Here is a 21,549-nt window from a genome sequence, read left to right on the forward strand (position 1 = left end):
ACGCCACTGGTATTTGTATGAAGAAAGTTGTATTATTGCACTTTTATAAAGAGAAAACTTAGACCGTAAGAGTTTCAGATTTTACATAATCCAGAATCCAGTTTATTAATGGTTACTAATAAGGTTGTAAATGCCTTAAAAGTCATTAATAATCATTTATAACACATACATAAAAATGGAAACAATTTAGATGGCTGTGGGTTCACTATTTGGCAAACAACAGGTCATTGTTGCCATTTCTACGTATGTGTTATAACTGATTATTAATGATTTTTAAGGCATTTACAACCTAATTAGTAACCATTAATAAACTAATTGTAAACCATTTATACACCCATTATAAAGGTAGTCTTATTTTAAAGTGGTACCAAAAAAAGTTATAGAGATGAAAATCTTGGTTCAAAGGCTAAGGACCCTTCAGCTGTGAATTTAAGTCACTCCTCTCTCTCTTCTCCTCTGTTCTCAGAGACTGCAGTGTGTAAGCCTGACCCTGCCCTACACACTCCTCTACACATTCAAGCTCTGAAGATTTGGAGAATGTGGGTGTGTGTGTGTGTGTGTGTGTGTGATCTCCCCCTTACCCTCTTCTCTGCAGCCTGGACCCATGCAGGGCTCAAAGTCCTGCGTGTGAAGGCAGGGCACGGTGGCGTCCAGCTGAGCCTTCAGCATCCTCTGCCTCATCCGCCGGCCCTTATCGCAGGTGGAGGAGCTGCAGGCTGACCACGGAGACCAGTTGGAGTAGATACACGTCTCTGGAGTGTTGTCTCCTGCAGAGGAGAGAGAAAAAGAAAGGACAGCTGTCTTTGAAGGGCCAGCACGACATGACTGGACTGCCTGATGGCGCTGGACTGCCTTATCTTCCACAATGAATTCTATTAAAATAAAGTCAATTAAAAATTAAGAGAGTAAAATGAACATTGTTGTTTTATATTCTAAAAACTACGGAAAACATTTCTCCTAAATTTCCAAACACAAATATTGTCATTTAGAGCATTTATTTGCAGAAAATGAAAAATGGCTGAAATAATAACAACAACAACCTCAAATAATGCAAAGAAAACAAGTTCAAATTCATTCAGATTTTAAAACTTCAGAAATCAATATTTGAATATTTGGTGGATTAACCCTGTTTTTTTTATGCATCTTGGCACCATGTTCTCCTCCACCAGTCTTACACACTGCTTTTGAATAACTTTATGCTACTCACTCCTGGTGCAAAAATTCAAGCAGTTCAGCTTGGTTTGATGGTTTGTGATCATCCATCTTCCTCTTGATTATTTTCCAGAGGATTTCAATTTGGTAAAATCAAAGAAACTCATCATTTTTAAGTGGTCGCTTATTTTTTTTTTCTGAGCTGTATAAAATAGAATACTTTTAAACCTGCTTATTTCTATGTCTATGTCTATGCTTTTGAAGTATTATATAGTGACCAAGTATATTAAGTATGGAGGAGGGCTTTAGGAGCTCACAAGGTATATCCCAGCATGCCTGATGGCTTGTTAGGGTTGTTTGGGGGGTTTTATGTTGATATAGGAGGGTGTTTATATGGGTGTTTATGGGTTATTTAGTCTTTGTTTGTTTAGTTTAGTTTAGTTATGGTGGTTTGGTTCTTGTGAACTTTACACTCCTGGTGTTGGGCTAAAGTTATGTATTATGTTCACATGAAAATGTTGAGTTGCACTCATCTGAACCCAGTTTTACATAATCAGCGCTTAAATGTTTCAGGGTACCCTTCCACCCAAAAGAAAGACAATTATTATTATATAAACAATCCTTCTTTATGAAAGCGTCTTTATATCATCGTGGCGACCCTGACCTTCACCCCTGGCACAGAAAAGCCTGATTTGCTGAAATGTCTCATGGAAGATTAATGCTTTGAGTCATTCTTAATATAAACAAATCTAATTTGGTTCTGTATTCCTGCCAGTAAATGACTCACAGCTATTCAAAAACTTTTCAGAAACAAATGGAGTTTAGTATTTAAGCTTCAATCCTAAACTACTTAAAACATGAAGTTCATCTGTCTTGTCCTTTAAATAAATACAGTATCTGTATACTGTGACTTTGTAAAGTTGAGCAGTAGCCGAGAGAGAGATTTCACTTTACTTTATAAACAATTATAATTATTTTACTGTAAGTTAAAGAGTGCTGCACAGGTGTGGCTGGATGCCACTGATCACGTCTGGGATCAATTCTGGGAATTGGATCATAATGATGGCTCTTTCTTTACCTACAAAAACAGCTGTATGATTTTGAATCCAATTTTGAATTTGCTAATTTTTTTTTTTACTAATGTTTTGAATGTATAGACTTTAAATATATTCACTCCTAATATATATTTTCAAAAATGGTTAGACTAGAGTGTATATGAGTTGAAAGCATAAGAATATTGATGATTTGAGTTCATTACATGGATTATTAATTATTACTTTGACAAATACATGAAGAAACAGCATCAGGCGGAGTTATTTTTCTTGATAATCAATAATCACACCTCTAGGATACATGTAGATACTAAAAACCACCTGACACTCAGAGCAGCCTATGCCTTTCAGTATTTTGATCAGGACACATAAAGAAAACTACAATATATACAAAAATGTAACTTTTTTAGTCTAAATAAATAAATAAATAAATGTTTAGTGCAAAATAACTACTTAGTCAAAATGTGCGAGTAAAATAAAAAAATATATATATATAAAGTAGTGCGCACCCCATAATTAGCTTTAGTTTGAGTAAAGCAGGTAGTTTCACACTTTTTCTGTCTGTGGACACTTTTGAGTCTTTATTTACTGATATTATTTGGTTTTAGAAACATCATATAAATATGTTTCAAGCTCTAAAGGTAAATAATATTGGTTGGGGAAGGAGATTTGTTTCACTTTTTTAGGTGTTTTTCTCAATGGGTTTCTTGTAGATTTAGCTTTACTGCACTGGGATGTGATCACTATTTTTAGAAAGAGTAAATTCTGCCCTTTCTAACCATGTATGGATTATGTTTATGTGTGAAGGGATTCCTGAGTAGTTAAGCTGAGAACACAAGGTGCGATTTTGGATGGAAAATCCGTCCGTAAGGTTTTAAGGGTTAAATGAGACGTAAATACGTCTTTGCGCACCTTCTTCCGTATCCTCCGGAGGGATGTCCGCCACAATATCGTCCACGGTGTCCGGCACGGTGTTGCACTGCTCTCCCTGTGGGTCAGAGGAACACACAAGCACATTACAGCATTACAGCACACAAGAGCCTCCACCACTGGTCTTCTGATCTCTATCTGGGTGAAAGCTGTAAACAAAAGCAGATCTGTGTGGGAAGTGATGCCTGAACTGGCAGCAGGCTAAAGGTGTCTGTGTGTTCCTGCACTTCCCAAAGCTTCGGGACGAACCTCATCCCAGTCCACAGGCGGAATCGGGACATGTGTCCTCTGAGAGATAACAGTAAGTGCTATAATGCCTCTGCTAGGGACAGAAAGGAGGGGGCAGGGGTCTACTGGGCTTTCACAGGGTATCTGACAGAAATGCTGGAAAAAGAAAAAAGTATCCAGAGAAATAGAAATCCAGAGAGGCCTAATTGAATCGTTTGTACTCGTGTTTGATGCGTGAGTCATCCCTGCTTGATTTAAGATGCTTTTGTTATGTTCTGCGGTTCAGTTTTCTCAAACTACGTACTAAAGCGTGCGTGACTCAGCAGTTCCAGTGAAGTCCATTTTCCTGTAACACAGTCCAGCTGCTCGGGCAAACAATCACATGCACATCACATCACATCAGCCCCAGCTTTAGAAGTTTCACAGAAGAGCACGGGACGAATCAATGAAAGCTCTGATTTTGCAATGGTTTGTTGGAAAAATCAAATTCACACTTAGGGCCTTATTTAAGTGATCTATAGCGCACCAGTCAATTGTGAGGGTGCAGAAAGCATGCATTGTGTGGCTCGAAACACGCAAAAGGCACGTATTAATTATGGTAATTAATCAGGGGTGTGTTTTGGGCGTAACGTGAAATAAACCAATCACTAAGCCAGTTGTCATTCTCTTTAAGAAGCAGGTGAGCTCTGACTTTGGCACATTCGTATCTTAACAGCCCAGCGCTTTTGTGCATCTCAGCAGAGGATACTGACCTGCCGCTGTGAAGGTGCGCCAGAAGCTCATTTAAGGGAACAGCAATGTAATGTTATTCTTCAATCTGTCTATTGTTGAGTTAAAAGTTAGGTGGCTGACTGCTGACTGTTGTCAGGGTTTTAATCAGTAAGTGGCGCACCTGTATTTCCCACACCCAAGATTTGACTTGGTGGCGTTATATATGAATAGGGTAATCCTGCAGTGAAGATTTTTGGTTGTTAAATTCTGTGAAACTGAAAAAAGCAAATCAATAAAATCAACCTAGTATTTGCTTATTTAGGAGTATTATATCCTTTTCAGTAACACAGATGCTTTGTGGTGTTATATCGAGTATCACAAAAAACAGTTTCATGATATTATCATTATAAATTATTGTGATAATATCGCATCGTAAAAACACTGTATTGTGAAATACCCTGTGATCCCCACCTGTACACAAGAGTGCACTAAATGCACCAGTGGTACAATGCAGAGATAAAATTGATTTCACTGTCTGATTTTAAGAAAAATATATAGCAGGGCAGTGTACACACCTTTCTGGCGATCCTCTCCACCACTACTCGGGCCAGGGGTGTGATGGCACCACCATGAGGGCTGTAGAAAGGACTCTGGGGGTGGTCCAGACTGGTGAGGGGCCGGATCCTCTCTTGGGGGTTTGTGGGTTTGTTGGGGGACTGAATAAAATAAAAAAGAGAGAAGAGAGAGAAGAGAGAGAGAGAGAGAGAGAGAGAGAGAGAGAGTCATGTTAGAAGCCATCTGTCAGGGGCTCCTACCTTACATCTCCATCTGCATCCTTCATTCCCTCAGTAATATTGGCTCTCTGGGTGATTTATAGCAGTGTTTTCTGTCGGGCGGCTCTGAGAGGCACCTGCCCGCTCGCCTCGTTCCGCACTAACAGCTTCACAGAGGCACTGAAATCAAACACCAACTGTTCCTCTTCGCTGAAGTTTCTAAACGACAAGTCCTGTCAACTTTCAAAATTGAGTCGCTGCAGCTCTAAGGGGGGGTGCTGGTTGGGTGGGGATGGAGTCGAGGAGGCTAGTCTTCTTATACAGTAAATGTCAATGAAACTTAGCATCTCATCTTTATGACCAGCAGGGGGCAGTGTGAGGAACCCCTGACTGAGATCCTGTGAGTCTTTACAGCATGTACACATAGACATGTACAGATAGACATAACATTAAATAATTTATACACTTATTAATATGTCATACCATATACATACAGGGGTTGGACAATGAAACTAAAACACCTGTCATTTTAGTGTGGGAGGTTTCATGGTTAAATTACCGCAGCCTGGTGGTCAATCTTCATTAATTGCACATTATTGCAGCAGTAAGAGCAGAGTGTGAAGGTTCAATTAGCAGGGTAAGAGCACAGTTTTGCTCAAAATATTGCAATGCACACTATAACATTATGGGTGACATACCAGAGTTCAAAAGAGGACAAATTGTTGGTGCACGTCTTGCTGATGCATCTGTGACCAAGACAGCAAGTCTTTGTGATGCATCAAGAGCCACGGTATCCAGGGTAATGTCAGCATACCACCAAGAAGGACCAACCACATCCAACAGGATTAACTGTGGACGCTGTAAGAGGAAGCTGTCTGAAAGGGATGTTCGGGTGCTAACCCGGATTGTATCCAAAAATCATAAAACCACGGCTGATCAAATCACGGCAGAATTCAATGTGCACCTCAACTCTCCTGTTTCCACCAGAACTGTCCGTCACCACAATCAATTATTGTGGTCTAAAACCAGGTGTTTCAGTTTCATTGTCCAACCCCTGTACATCTCTGCTGTGTGTGTGTGAGTGTGTTTATTCACAAGCAGTAAACTAAAATAATTCAAAACTGTTAAATCAGCCCGGAGCCCGACTTACACCCCCACTCCCACCACACTCCCTCACACCATCACAGCACACACACACACACACACATACACACATACACTCACTGTTATAATCACAGGCCTGTCTCACTGCAGACAGACGTAAGTGACAGTTTGCTTTTATGTTCACTAAAGTTCTTTGAACTATGAAACGCAGAGCTTTAAATAAGATACAGTAGATTAGCAGGTATCTCTCTAAAAGCCTCTGTTTCCATTCATCTCTCCGTGCATTAAATTTACATAACTCTCCCATTATATCCTGAGTGTAGTCAGAGAACTGAGACACGCTTGCTGGTTTGCGACTGAAGTTTGGGAGCCAATATGGACTGAAAACATGCATAAAGATTTATGGAACACATCCAGCGAATTAGCCTCCATTATTTTGTAGCTGCATTAGCTATGAAGCTAAATTAAAGAAGAATGAAAACATGCATTGGCTGATTGACTACATTTTGGTGAGGGGAAACTGTTGTCGGAGCTGGTCATAACTTCTTAAAGACCAAGATTATGAATCATGTTGAACAATGCCACAGATAATTCACGTTTGTATTGTATACTACATGTCTCAAAATCACTATTTTTTTAAATTAATTCTAATGCACCTGATTCAACTATTAAACAAACTGGAGAACAATACATTTACAGTACCAATCAAAAGTTTGGTCACCTTCTCATTCATTGTTTTTTATTATTTCTTCATTTAATTTATTTTCTGCATTGCAGATTAATATTAAAGGCTGATTAAAAACAATTAAGGGACACATATGGAATTATGTAATAAACAGGAAAAAAAAGTGTTATTCCTCCACATTAATCCCCTGATCTAAACCTGATGAACTGAGATGGTGATTTGAGGTGATTTAATTGGGATGAGCTGGAGCTTCACAGCGTGAAGGAAAAGCAGCAACTATTGTCCAGCACCTCCAGGAACTCCTTCCTTCAAGACGCTGAGAAAAGTATTCCAGGTAACTCTCCCTCATGAAGACAATGAGATTAAAAATCTAAAGTATAAAACATATTATAATTTGTTTTTTCACTTTTCTTTACAGAATAATTCCACATATGTTCCTGTAAAGCTTTAATATAGACTTCAATATTAAATTTACAATGTAAAAAAAAAAAATCATAAAAAGAAAGGAAACGCATTAACTAAAAAAAGGGTGTGTCCCAACTTTTACTGGTACTGTATCTTTAGTGTAAATTTATTTTATTGTTACTGGAATTTATTTTGTTATGTATAAAGTGTGTGTGATTGCTGACCTCATACGTAACTCCGCTGTCTGTCCCAGCGTCCCACGGCAGCAGGTCTTTAGCCAGCCTCTGCACCCAGCCGCATTCCTGCGTACACAGGTTCTCCCCTGAGATCCCCACGTTCCAGTCAGGACTGGGACCCAACATGGTCAGAAAGGACATGAGGTGATGAGCTCGGTCCACAGAAAACTCAGCAGATGGAGCTGCACGACTGAGAGAGAGAGAGAGAGAGAGAGAAAGAGAGAGTCATATATACATTACACCCACACAAACACACCTGTGTATCAAATTTTCTGGGTAGTTTTAGATCAATAATTTTACCTAAACTCCATGTTTTTGGACTGAAAACTGGTTTCCCGGGAGTGTGTGTGTTGCATCGCACTGCAAGTGGATATTAAAATCTTTTGTCATGTTTTGATTCGATTTAGAAGACAAGGGTCAAGAGTTGAGGCGAATGAGACAGATGCTGACACTAAAACACCCTCTGCGTTTCTCCGACGGAGAGCGCGGCGGCTGACTGTGTGCTATAGTGTCATTTCTACAGAGATAGCGCTCAGTAAGTCAGCACAGATGGTAATTAATCAAGTTAATTGCCCTAATTAGAAGCCATCTCCAAAGCAACTGTTGCCACTACAGCAATGCAGGGCTGCTGAGGGCTGCTGAGGGCTGGAACAGGCGCTGTTTGACTCTATCGATTAACAACCATAAAATATTCATCATCTGCCTTCTGACTCCCACAGCTAACACTTCATAAGTGAACGCTTATATTTCTGAACAGGCACACACACACATATATATATATATATTTTAAACAATGAATCTTTAACTGTGCTGAAATTCAATGCTAGTAAAATATTAATCAGATATCTAATCAGATCGAATCATCTGGCTGCAGTGAAAAGCATGTAATTATACTATGTATTATAACGTTATGTATTATAACGACTTATACTTTCAATATCTGTAATTTCTCTAAAGAAATTGTAATAGTTACAGAGTTCTCTGTGTTTCTTTATGTTTTTTTCTACTTATTATGACGAAAGTGTGATTGTGCTGCGTGTTGCACTGTAAATGCTACAGTTTTTAAAATCCATATCCAAAGCTCAGTTTATTTCCATTGCTACTATTGCTTATTTTCAGCTGTAAACATGCTAAAATCTATAGAACAGCTAATATCCTGAGATTTCCGTTCCATCTGTGCTGAAAATCTCAGGATATCCACAGTTCTAAAGTTTTTATAAGTTTAAAGCTGAAAATAAGCAATAGTAGCGACGGAAATAAACTGAGCTTTGGAAATGGCACATTCACACTTTCATCATAATAAGAAATAAGAAAAAAACATTCAGAAACACAGAGAACTCTGTAACTATTAAAAGTATTAGTCTTTTTTGTTTAGAGAAATTACAGATGAAGCCAGAGAGCGGTGAGAACAGTTTCCTACACCTTCAAAAGACTCTAGATAAACTGGAGAAAAGCTACTACAGGAAGACATCTGGCTGACCCACATGGCTACAGCTTTAGCCTTTAGCTCTTTAGCTTTACATTAAGCTTAAGTCTCAGTTTAGCAGTGAAGAGTCAGAGAATTAGAGGTCTTATTTCTCTCCTGAAAACTGTTTATTTGGGTGAGTAAAGCGCTTATATTTATGTACAGTAAGCTTAGATTTCCAATATTTTCAACAGTGCAGTTAGCAGCAATGCTAGTCGCAGTTAGCAGTAGCAGTTAGCGCTAGTAAATGCCACCTGATAGCGCTACACTGAGGAACCCTGAGTGTTCTGGTAACCCAGGATGCTATTAGCTAGCGGTTCATCCCACATAGCTTGTTTAAACACAGCAAACATGCTGGCTACAATCTAATATCCTCGCCTCTGAATGGTGAAAAAGCTAATGCTAATGCTGCTCCAGCCTTAGTGCTGAAGAAAAACTTCACTGAAACTCCTTTTTAACGCTGTACTTCAGCAGAGTGGCTTTACTGCTCCTTAATACCTGACTGGCAGAATTCATAATACGTAAGGTACACTGCTGTTTTTTGGAACATTAAAGAATTTTAAGTGCGCCTTATAGTGCTAAAATGAGACCAAAAAATCTAAAATTATTATATTTTAATATAAAGTAATAGTAATCAGATGTTTATTCTTATCTAATATATGATCCAATGAACTCCATGTGTAGTAAATGAATGATGACAGTATTTTAATGCCTGCTGCATATAAGTATATGTGATTTATGGATTTGTGGATTTATCTCTGACCGCTGACGTAAGAGCTGAAGACACCTTCAGGCAATGTGTGACAGAAAAAAAAAAAAAACTGCAGAGGAAAGAATGCAGGACATACTCACATATTGAGGGGCTGCCAGGCAGGCCACTGAGCTTTAGTCTTGATAACTGTCATAACGTCATCACCCTGAGAGAGAGAGAGAGAGAGAGAGAGAGAGAGAGAGAGAGAGAGAGGCTATATTTAATCATCAGGGGGTGTTTAAGATTCGCAGATCTGTGGCAGGAGAGCGAGATAAGTCCACCGTGCTGAACAGCAGCGGACAGCAGCAGACATTAAGCTACAGGCTCACACAGCTGCACACAGTGTGTGTGACATGTGCTTTTCTGCCCAAGGACTGAATGTTCCAGTGACAGTCCAGAGCTGGAGAAAAGCAAAAACACAGGAGACAGAAATAGGGACAGAAAACACTCACAGTTAAATATCAGTGTACTGGTGAAATATACAGAACATTTATCCACAAGTGTTTTAGGTATACAATGAATAGCCCTATTTGAGTAATGTTCTAATCCATATTGTGAGAAACAAGAACTACTCAACTAAGTAAAGAAAAAAATACTTTAAGAAATGAAGGTCAGTCAATCTGAAAAATAAAATAAAAAAAACTTTGAAAGTATGCTTAAGTGCAGTCACCGCAAAGACCATAAAAAAAATGTTATGATGAAACTGGCACTCATCAGGGCTGCCCCAGTAAAGTAAGAACAAGAGTTACTTCTGTTGTACAGGATAAGTTCAGAAACTGCAAGTTAACAGCTCTCCAGATAAGAGCCCAATCAATTCATGATTCATGATTCAAGTCATGTCAAGTAGATTTATTGTCAGTAAAAATAAAAATATAAATATAAAAGAATAGGAGACACTAAATGTACAATACAGCAAGGTCACGGATATAGACACACTTGAGACAAGAGACACAAGTATAAATATTAGTGCAAATACAGAGAAATAAAAGCTTAAGGCTGGTAAAAGTTGTAGGGGGAATTAAAGTGGGTATGACAGCAAATACATAATATAAGCAGTAGTACTGCTTGCCATTACAAGAAATTGTAAAAAATATATTAACATACTTTTCCCGGTGTCAGTGTTCCAAACTGTAAAGATATTATTAATCCACTTTTTGGTATCTCCTTTGGTCGTTTATTTTCCTAACTAAAACTAAGAACAGTACAGATTTTATTTTTCTCAAGTATTAAAAGAGTTGTAGAATGAAATGTTTGATTGAATTAGCTCTACACATTGTGAAGACAAGACAATGCTGCCCTGCTCTAACACACATACAGTCATTTGAAAAAGTTCGGGCACCCCTATTAATCTTAATCATATTTAGTTCTAAATATTTGGGTGTTTGCAACAGCCATTTCAGTTTGATATATCTAATAACTGATGGACACAGTAATATTTCAGGATTGAAATGAGGTTTATTTTACTAACAGAAAATGTGCAATATGCATTAAACCAAAATTTGACCCGGTGCAAAAGTATGGGCACCCTGATCATTTTATTGATTTGAATACTCCTAACTACTTTTTACTGAATTACTGAAGCACCAAATTGGTTTGGTAACCTCATTGAGCTTTGAACTTCATAGCCAGGTGTATCCAATCATGAGAAAAGGTATTTAAGGGCTCATCAAAACAACTCTCAAATGATCTAAAAACAAAGATTGTTCAACATAGTTGTTCAGGGGAAGGATACAAAAAGTTGTCTCAGAGATTGAACCTGTCAGTTTCCACTGTGAGGAACATAGTAAGGAAATGGAAGACCACAGGGACAGTTCTTGTTAAGCCCAGAAGTGGCAGGCCAAGAAAAACATCAGAAAGGCAGAGAAGAAGAATGGTGAGAACAGTCAAGGACAATCCACAGACCACCTCCAAAGAGCTGCAGCATCATCTTGCTGCAGATGGTGTCACTGTGCATCGGTCAACAATACAGCGCACTTTGCACAAGGCAAAGAAGCCATTTCTGCAAGCATGCCACAAACAGAGTCGCCTGAGGTGTGCTTTAGCTTTTGCATACCTCAGGCGACTCTGTTTGTGGCGTGCTTGCAGAAATGGCTTCTTTTCGCATCACTCTCTTATACAGCTTCTCCTTGTGCAAAGTGCGCTGTATTGTTGACTGATGCACAGTGACACCATCTGCAGCAAGATGATGCTGCAGCTCTTTGGAGGCACAGTAATGGTTCTCCTCCAATCCACAACCCTTTACCACACAAACATTTAAACCTTTAACCATCAAAGCAGATTTTACTGTATTTTACTATATAAAACCAACGCCTTCACTAAAGAACTCTTGAATAAGCTCTTTTCTTACTTTCAGTTCGTTTTTTTTAACTAGTATCTCTACAAGTTATTGGAATTACTCAACCCTGAAATGGTGTGATTATCCTTGGGTTTCACACAGTGCTGTATTAATAAAAAAACAATAAGTGCCCAATCTCTTCTCATAAAACGACTCTGAAACAGGCTATTATGGTTTTATAATGTGTCCATGATGCAGCACAACAACACTCTTACTACACTGAATAAAAAAGAGAAAACAAAAAAGAATAATATATTTTGTATGAATGTAGAAGAATGTCTGACTCTTTCTCTTTCATGCATTGCTAGTGTGTGTGTGTGTGTGTGTGTGTGTGTGTGTGTCTGTGTGTGTTACTCTGCCCTCAGTTTGGTTTTCCCTAAGCGCGATTTCCCAAAGCTGTGTGAAATGGATGGGAATAGTCTGAGACAGGCACACATCACCCTGACCTAGAACAGACTCCTCACTCCAGTGATGCACTCGTCACACACACACACACTGTAGTAATGCATGAAAGAGGAAGAGTGTATGCAGAGTGCCTTTGGATGGTTCACAAGACGTCGTCTGATCAGTCTGACATCCAACATCATACAGACAAAACTAAAACAGGCAGTGTTTCCTCTGAAAGATAAGAGATCAGTTTATCTGATTTTGCTATTTATAAGTTTATGTTTGAGTAAAATTAACATTGCTGTGTTATTCTATAAACTACAGACAACATTTCTCCCAAATTCCAAATAAAAATATTGTCATTTAGAGCATTTATTTGCAGAAAATTAGAAATGGCTAAAATAACAATAAAAAAAGATGCAAAGCTTTCAGACCTCAAATAATGCAAATAAAGAAAACGTTCAGGTTAAAGTTCATATTCATAAAGTTTTAAGAGTTCATAAATCAATATTTGGTGGAATAACACTGATTTTTTTAAAACACAGTATGTATGCATGTTTCTTGGCATGTTCTCCTCCACCAGTCTTACACACTGCTTTTGGATAACTTTATGCTGCTTTACTCCTGGTGCAAAAAATTCATTCAAGCAGTTCAGCTTGGTTTGACGGTTTGTGATCATCCATCTTCCTCTTGATTATATTCCAGAGGTTTTCAATTTGGTAAAATCAAAGAAACTCTTAATTTTTTTTAAGTGATCAATATTTTTTTCCAGAGCTGTATGTATTAAAAAAAATATATATAAAAAAAGTGCTCAAGAAGATTCATAATGGCAGAGCACCAACTCACAACACAGTAACTCTAGACCAGTAATGCACGAGCTGCTTCACGGAGAACAGAACGACTCATCTCTCTGTGGAAGCAGGTCTCCCACTCTAATCAGCTCTCAGGAGAACTCAGTCTCCAGCTCTCGCCATTCGGGTGACCAATTAACAGCTGCCTCGTAGTAATTAAGCAATCAATCTGTTAATTGGCTAAATTGATGAATACGCTTCGCTGTGGCAGATGGCCCTGAACACGCATGAAGATTTACAGAGTGTCTCTCGGCTGCTGTATCAATATCAATATCAATTTCAACCCACAATCTCACCGCAAATCTATATATTACTGTTAGAAGCGAGACACTGCAGTGAAGCACTGAGCAAAGCTAAACCTGTAAGTGTGCAGTGTGCAGCAGAATGAAGGGCTTTTTCTGTAATTGCTCATCACCAAAAAGCAGAGGTGAAAAAAAAGTACAGAAAAATTTTAATTAAGTAAAAGTACCTTTACTTTGCTAAAATTCTACTCAAGTAAAGTAAAAGTACCCATCTAAAAATCTACTGGAGTAAAAGTAAAAAAGTACTCAAAAATTTACCAAACTCAATGTACTTTGAGTAAAAGTTACATAGTTACTTTTAGTTATTTGATGTAAAATAAAAGGTACATTTTGTATTGCATGAGGGCTTTATTGCCTCATTATTCCACGTGTGAGCATCCGTGCGCCGGCGGCATTCGGGCCAATTATTATTATTATTTTTTTATTCAAACAATTGTTTTTTTTTTTTCCCCTGCAATTTATTTTTTTACTCAGTAATGGGGAGTTTTCCAATGTAGCAAATTACTTGAGTAAAAGTAAAATGACCTAAAAAATTACAAATTACTCATAAAATCTACTCAATTACAGTAACTTGAGTAAATGTAATTCATTACTTTCCACCTCTGCCAAAAAAAAGCTATTCCAGAACTCATAGGAGTGCGCTTCAATAGTGATTCAGCCCTGCTGTACTCTTCCTTATCTCCATTCCTCTCCATTAATAAGCTGAGCAATATAAATATATCATATTATATTGTGATAAAATTGTGAAAGTTGTTATTATGATATAGGAAATTCTATACATATCATCAGAGCTTAAAGGACACCAAGTTTAATTTGGATAATCATGAGCTGCTATCACAATATCACAAACATAAAAGTGCATCTCAAAAAATTTGAATACCCTTGAAACATTACTGTATTTCAGTAATTTAGTTCATATGCAGTATCATATAGATTTATTACACACAGAGTGATCTATTTTAAGCGTTTATTTCTTTTAACTTTTAATGATTTTTGGTTTAAAGTCAATGAAAACCCAAAAATCAGAGTCTCGGAAAATGGAAATATTATATAAGACCAATTGGATGTAATGGGGAGTTTTCCAATGTAGCAAAGTACTTGAGTAAAAGTAAAATGACCTATTTGAAAAACTACTTTAAAAATTACAAATTACTCATAAAATCTACTCAATTACAGTAACTGGAGTAAATGTAATTCATTACTTTCCACCTCTGCCAAAAAAAAAAAAAAGCTATTCCAGAACTCATAGGAGAGCGCTTCAATAGTGATTTGGATTTGCTGTACTCTTCCTTATCTCCATTCCTCTCCATTAATAAGCAGCAAGACAGCAGCAAAACATCCTCCAAATGTCACACTTCTCATCGTTTCCTATCGTTGTGGGGACATCTGGTAAACGCACAGCACAGCATACGCAGACTGAGACCCAGACACACACTCAGCGTTTTTTTTTTTTTTTTTCGTTTTTTCCTGATGATGAAGGTTAGCTAGTTTCTGGTTCCCCCCTGAAAAAGTGAGACAAAAGTGTCGGTTGATGTTTGGCTGTTGCTCCTGCAGCATCACCTCCAGCCTGCTGCACCGCGAGCCGTTTTATCTCTCCACAGCCTCCATATTCCAGCTCCTCTCAGCACCCCGGGGCAGATCTGCTGCTGTCTGTTCTCCTCTCCTCTCTCACTAACAAACTTTCAACAAGAAATCTCTCTCCTCCTCCTCCACTGCTGCTGCTGCTGCTGCCGCTGCCTCAGTACTGTACAACATTCATACCATGCTCTATATTTAGGTCAGTCACTGATACACATAAAAATATACACACATAAACACACACACACACACACATGAACCAATACTCACTAAGTTATTATTAGTAAAAGTAAATTGTGCTGAGCAATATGAATATATCATATTATATTGTGATAAAATTGTGACAAGTGTTATTGTGATGCAGTCAATTCTATGCATATTTCATACAGATTTTTTTTTTTTATGTTTTATTTGAATCCTCATTAACTGCTATCACAATAGCAGCTATTCTTCCTGAGGTTCAACAGACATAAAAGTGCATCTCAAAAAATTATAATATCATTGAAAAATCACTTTATTTCAGTATTTCAGTTCAAAATGTAAAACTCATAGATTATATAGATGTACTAAACACAGAGTGATCTATTTTAAGTGTTTATTTCTTTTACTGTTGATGATTAATGGCTTAAAAAAATCAGTGCCTCAGAAAATGTAAATATTTTATAAGACCAATTGGTTACAATTACTTTTGGCAGTGTGGGCAGTGTGCCAAGTCCTGCTGGAAAATGAAATCCGGAAAAATCCAGAAAATTTCCGGAAAAAAAAAAAAAAAAGACTTTGGACTTGATATAACACAGTGAACCATGAGTTGTGTTAAAAAAAACAGACTATACTTTATTATATTAATTTTAATTTTTTCAAAGTAGCACATCTTGCTTAGATGACAGCTTTGCACATCTTGGCTGGATTTTCTCAGTCAGCTTTTATGAGGTAGAGATTTTGGTTTCCATCCAAATGAACATATAGATTCAATGCATGTTCATGTCATTTATGTGACGTATGAATTCTTATTAACATTATACACTATTCAGTAGTGCTGGGCGGTATGGCCAAAATGCATATTAAGATATTTTTCAAGATTCTGACGGTTTCACTGTATTTTTATTATTTTTTATTTTTATTTTTTTGCATGACTGGGCTTTAATACAGGTTTGTGAGCTACTGTACTGTTAGGAGTACATATAATATAAAACACTACAGCTTTAAATTAAGGCTTTGATTAGTATTGGGTTTATTTTGTCCCACCATATTACACAATATATAAAGAAATCAGACTTATTATCAGAAAAATAGCTAAAGAATGTAAACAATAGATCTTAGAAATAGATACGCTAACAAATTTAACACGGCTCCTTTTACAAAATTGAATATTTTAATAAATAGTTTCATAAACTCTACAAACAAATCTAAAATACTCAATTTTTAGGGATTCAAAGATATATTTCTTAAAAGTTCTATTGCACAAGTTACATACAAGTTTAATATCAGTTTACTATATATTATTCCTAAGGGAATATAGGCATTACAGTACTTAAATCCGCTACCATTCCCTTCTTTCTCCAGTTAATAAATAAATTCAAATCATCCTTTAAGCTACAGTATAAATATATTTAAAAGCGCTGTAGTTACTGCTCTATTTTACTGGGATAAAAACTCTCATACAGTAGAAACAGCAGCAGGAGGTGTTCTGATTTCTCTGCAGGATGGAGTTAGACCAGTGTTTTACTCTCTTCTTTGATGGTTCTGTTCCGCACGGCGCTCCATAGCGCCCTCTAGCGGTGTGGCGGTATGAGAGAAACGCATTCTTGTTCGAGTTCACCCCACAGTATACCGCCCAGCACTACTTTTCAGTAATATTAGATGTGAGCTCAGTCGATAATTATATTGTAATTACTGTTTATTGCCATCTGGAAAGATGCCAGCTATTGGGTAGGACCCTATAACACTTAAATGTGTTACTTTACAACTAAATCTACTTCAGGATAATACTGTTCATCGCAGTAATTCCACAGAATTATAATTAGATAAAGAAATGTACATGGCCTGAGCTCAGATCACACTGAATGTAATTAATGTCTGGGGTCAGTCCTGCTGTGTAGAAAATGAAAATGACAACAGTTTCTTCACAGGTTTCTGCTCCACTCTGTGTGACCATGTTTTACACTTCACAGCCAAACAGCCTGCAGTGACCCGGACTGACCCGGACAGGTGGGACAGGGATGGAGGGAGAGGTGGAGGAGAGGAAGGAGAGGAGAGGAAGGAGAGATGAAGAGAGGAGGAGGAGGAGGAGGAGGAGGAGGAGGAGGAGGAGAAGTGTGAGTGTTAGGAGCAGACAGTGTTCAGCTGCTGTCAAAGGATCAGCCAAGAAACACCAACGGAAAGGTCAGACACACCTTTCCAATGCTGCTGCATTTATATACTCTCACACACACTCTCTCTCTCTCTCTCTCTCTCTCTCTCTCTCTCACACACACACACACACACACATACTCCTTTTCAACATTGATGCCACGACACACACACACACACACACACACATCTCTATACACAACAACACCTTCAGTTATATACAAAAAATGTTTGGGCAGCACTTTATTTTGACCAAGAATACCGAACACATTACTGTATATCCTCCATACAGAGAACACACTACACAGACATGCCATAAGTCATGGGACAATTAGTATGTAAACCGATAATCTGATACGTTTTTTTTTTTTTAAGACAAAAATAGTGCAACTTTTGTTTTTTTAAAACACAGTTTCATTTGTTACTTTGCTATATTGTGATTATCACGCCATAGCTTTATATAAAATAAAAATAGCATTAAAAACAGACGCCTACATCACAGATTGTGATCCCACCAAAAGTGGTAGGAGAATCTAAGCTCTACTTCATGGAATGGAGAGGTCCAATGAGAGAGCAGCTCCATCCAAGCCTTACATCACCAAACTAATGCAGGTGAGAGCAGGATACTGTTAGTTATATATAATTTGGATGAAGCTATTATGTGATTTTCTAGGAATGTGCTTGGATTCCTGGAAATGTTCTGGACACAGCGATGCAGTCAGACAGGGACTGTTCAGCACTGTCCAACGTCAGCACCTTTTCAGCTGCAGCCACAACACAAACCTCTCCCGTCCATCTGCAGGGCTTCTCACAGGGTGTCCACTTCTTTTACAATAACCGCTGTATCCCCCCCCACCCCACACACACACTAACACACTTACACACATACACACTTCACAGTCCTCTTACAGCGCTTCATTGTTTGTTCAATTTTTCATTATATTTAATTAAAAAATATAGCTAGAATTGCTGCAGTGGGTGCAAAAGACAGTAAGGGACCGTCTGTAAAGTACTAAACTCTATTAAACTGAAAAATCATTTAACAGAAACACTGTAACCATATTCTTTGAAAACCTGCAACTAATGATAATGCCTAGCAGAGTCCTAACAGAGGTAAGCAGAACAAACAACTGCATGCAATCTGTGCAATCCATGCCATCATCATGCTCTTATTTGCACCTATTTCTAAACTGTTGCACTACATTCCCACAAGCATTGCAATGGAAAGCTGCTTTTTTAGCGTCAGAGCGAGCGCTGCTACACGCTTTATCATCTTACAGCGGATGCCTTGGGGAAGCTGAGCCGAGCAGGAAGAGAAGTAAAGTGTAATGATGGTGAATGAGCAGAAAACTTCAAAATCAAAGAGGACGTGGGTTCGTTCTCCCGAAACCAAACAAAGTTGGACCAGACAAGTCGGAAACAAGCGCGCTTTCATTTGCGAGCGGCAAATTCCCTTTGTTACAGTCGCTGTAGTCTGGAAGCTTTCTGACATTGAGCTCGACGAAAACCAGAACAGCTCTTGCTCAAACACTTGGTTGACATTCTGCTTCTCCGAAAGCCCCAGGAGAAAGCTCCGACAGATTCTCTGACTAATTGGACTCTCTGTTTTTGTCTGCTATAGGCAGGGAACTGATAGGGAAAAAAATAAAAAACGTACACTTGAGTGTTTAATTCAGTGTGACGGTACTTAAATGCATAAGGGCTGGGAAGGCTTGTTTTGGGTGACGTCAGATTTAATTGGTGATGCTCCGGGAATAAGGCTGACTCGCGCTGCTGTAGTGCTTGAGTTTATGATTCTCGACATGGGCTGAAGCCGTCTGACAGATTTCACCGTAATTAAAGAACACCCGTTGTTTTTTCCACACTATTGTTGAGCTGGAATATGAATAACAAGCAACTTCCTATTAGGGATTTAATTCAACTTCAGCAAAAAAAAAAGTCTGCACTTTTTTTTTAAAAAAGCTTTAAATTAAAAATGGGATGTGCGGTAACACAGTTGGAGATCCCGCCAGCGATGCAATGTTCAATTACACTGTTGGATATCCCATTATATTCATACAGCTCTGGAAAAAATGAGACCAATTAAAAATGATGATTTTCTTACATTTTCCCAAATTGAAAACCTCTGAAATATAATCAAGAGGAAGATGGATAATCACAAGCCATCAAATTAGGCTGAACTGCTTGAATTTGCATAAAGTAGTGTGTAAGACTGGTGGAGGAGAACATGCCCAGTTGCATGAAAAAACTGTGATTAAAAACCAGGGTTATTCCACCAAATATTGATTTCTGAACTCTTAAAAATTTATGAATATGAACTTGTTTTCTTTGCATTATTTATTATATATTTTTTTGTTATTTCAGCCATTTCTCATTTTCTGCAAATAAATGCTCTACCTCGTTCTGCCTCCAGGCTTGTTATGTCATGTGATCATCTACTATTGATCAAAAATACTTATTGAGTTGAGCCTCAAAAACATTCACAAATGCGCTACAGCTAAAACTGATTATTGATTGATTATTAATAACACAAAATGTTTAATCTGTGACTCCTCCTGTATATTCTCATGTTCAGGTTAGAGCGTCCCCTAGCATTCCTTTTATCAGAATCCCAACTATGGGATCTCTGGTGTTGATGGGATTTGAACTTATGATGTTCTTTCTCTTAACAAGCTGGCAGATAAAGTTATGTCACTCTAGAGGTGTACATTTACGTTTCTTTATCCAAGAAAGAATAGAAAGGTAAATCAGAAGTGTGAATCAGACGTTGTGTTTGGTGTAGTGTAATTTCACTGCTCTAGAGTGGCCCTACGGTCTAACTGCTGCTAATGTGCTGCAAGTGAGAATATAAATTGAGGGGGAGGGGCCATAAACTAAACACCGTACCCAATATTTCCGGTACAACTCATTTAGAAATGTTTTACAGACTCAACTGAATATATACTGTTGACAAAACTGAGATGCCAAAGTACAGAATAGTAGTCAGGAGAACTTTTGTCTAAACTAATTTGATTTAACTCCAAAAATGTTCATATTAAACTGTCTTGAGTTTAAATGTTGTACAGTGCGCTAGAAGGGAAATCTCCTTATTTGCACGTAGAGCGGAAACAAGCCAGTCATTGTGTCTTGTTGAGAAATTTGTTGCTAGATCCATAGTGCAGGCTGTGTTATGGCCCCAAAGCATAACAGAATAATTACAGACCTTAAAATTAAACTGCATTACCATATATATAACACAGCTACGCATGCCCAAACACAAGCATGACAATGATAAAAAGCTCGCAATCAGCAAAGTTTGGACGCAGGCGAGATTAAACGAGATTAAAAAAAAAAAAAAAAATGATTATAATAAAACTTTATGGCCAGGTTAGGACATAATTAATGTTTTTTGACCTGGATCGAGCTCAGATCAAACAAAATCGAGCACAAAGGCTGATCAGGGCCTCTCCAACGGCCTCGATATGGCAACATCAAAAGAGCTCATATCGTCAGCAAGGGATAACAACACGGCACTGTGAGACTGTGTTTATGGTAATATAGCCGCTCTAATGTAGGCTGAGAGAAAGAGAGAGAGAGAAAGAGAGAAAGAGAGAGAGAGAGAGAGAGAGAGAGAAAGAGAGAGAGATCACTATTCTAATAATAACTAACTCTTACTGGAACCCTTTCCAAGGCCTTAATGTAATCCCTGGAAATGCAATACAGGAACAAACAAGATAACACTGAGGCAATGTGCTCTCTCTCCCAGTCACACACACACACACACACAATCACATACACACACACACACACACATCTCTATGTGTGCGGTTTTGCCTTTCTGCGATGCTTTTAAAAGGGTTTTTTTTTTTTGTCAACGCTAAAATAAGAAAATGGGACAATTATGTAACCCTACTTTCTTTTCCCTTCTGTTCTTCGCTTTCTGTCCCATAACAGCCTTTTCCATCGCACTGAACTCCATCCAAAACCTCCTCACCTACTCCCGCCTCTGTTTCCCAGCCAATGGCTTTCAGTATCTCTGAAGTTTCATTACTTTCATTCAGCAACAAAGGTCTGAACGAAATCTACAGGGTGTTTTTTTTTTATCTACCACAACAAGCCTGTTCACACTATAATAACTTCAACATCAAAATCAATTCAATATAAAAGATTCACTTTTTTTTTATTAAAAATGTAATTGTTAAATTGTGGTTTGGAATGAAAGAAGAATCAGTCAAAGCTGAATTCAATGATTTATAAAGAAAAATCATGAAAATTA

General features: G+C 37.9%; 1 protein-coding gene across 1 annotated transcript in view; it reads right to left on the reverse strand.

Annotated features, from left to right (window-relative positions):
• The window catches only part of spon1b (spondin 1b), a 115,234-nt gene that overhangs the window by 12,938 nt on the left and 80,747 nt on the right, over positions 1-21,549 (reverse strand). The window contains exons 7-11 of the mRNA XM_022683819.2: positions 9,594-9,658; positions 7,265-7,466; positions 4,649-4,789; positions 3,117-3,192; positions 582-767 (exon numbers count right to left, since the gene is read on the reverse strand). Coding sequence (XP_022539540.2) covers positions 582-767; positions 3,117-3,192; positions 4,649-4,789; positions 7,265-7,466; positions 9,594-9,658 — 670 coding nt within the window. The remainder of the gene's footprint in view (positions 1-581; positions 768-3,116; positions 3,193-4,648; positions 4,790-7,264; positions 7,467-9,593; positions 9,659-21,549) is intronic.

Source organism: Astyanax mexicanus, chromosome 10, assembly GCF_023375975.1.
Source record: "Astyanax mexicanus isolate ESR-SI-001 chromosome 10, AstMex3_surface, whole genome shotgun sequence".
In the NCBI taxonomy this organism is placed as follows: domain Eukaryota; kingdom Metazoa; phylum Chordata; class Actinopteri; order Characiformes; family Acestrorhamphidae; genus Astyanax; species Astyanax mexicanus.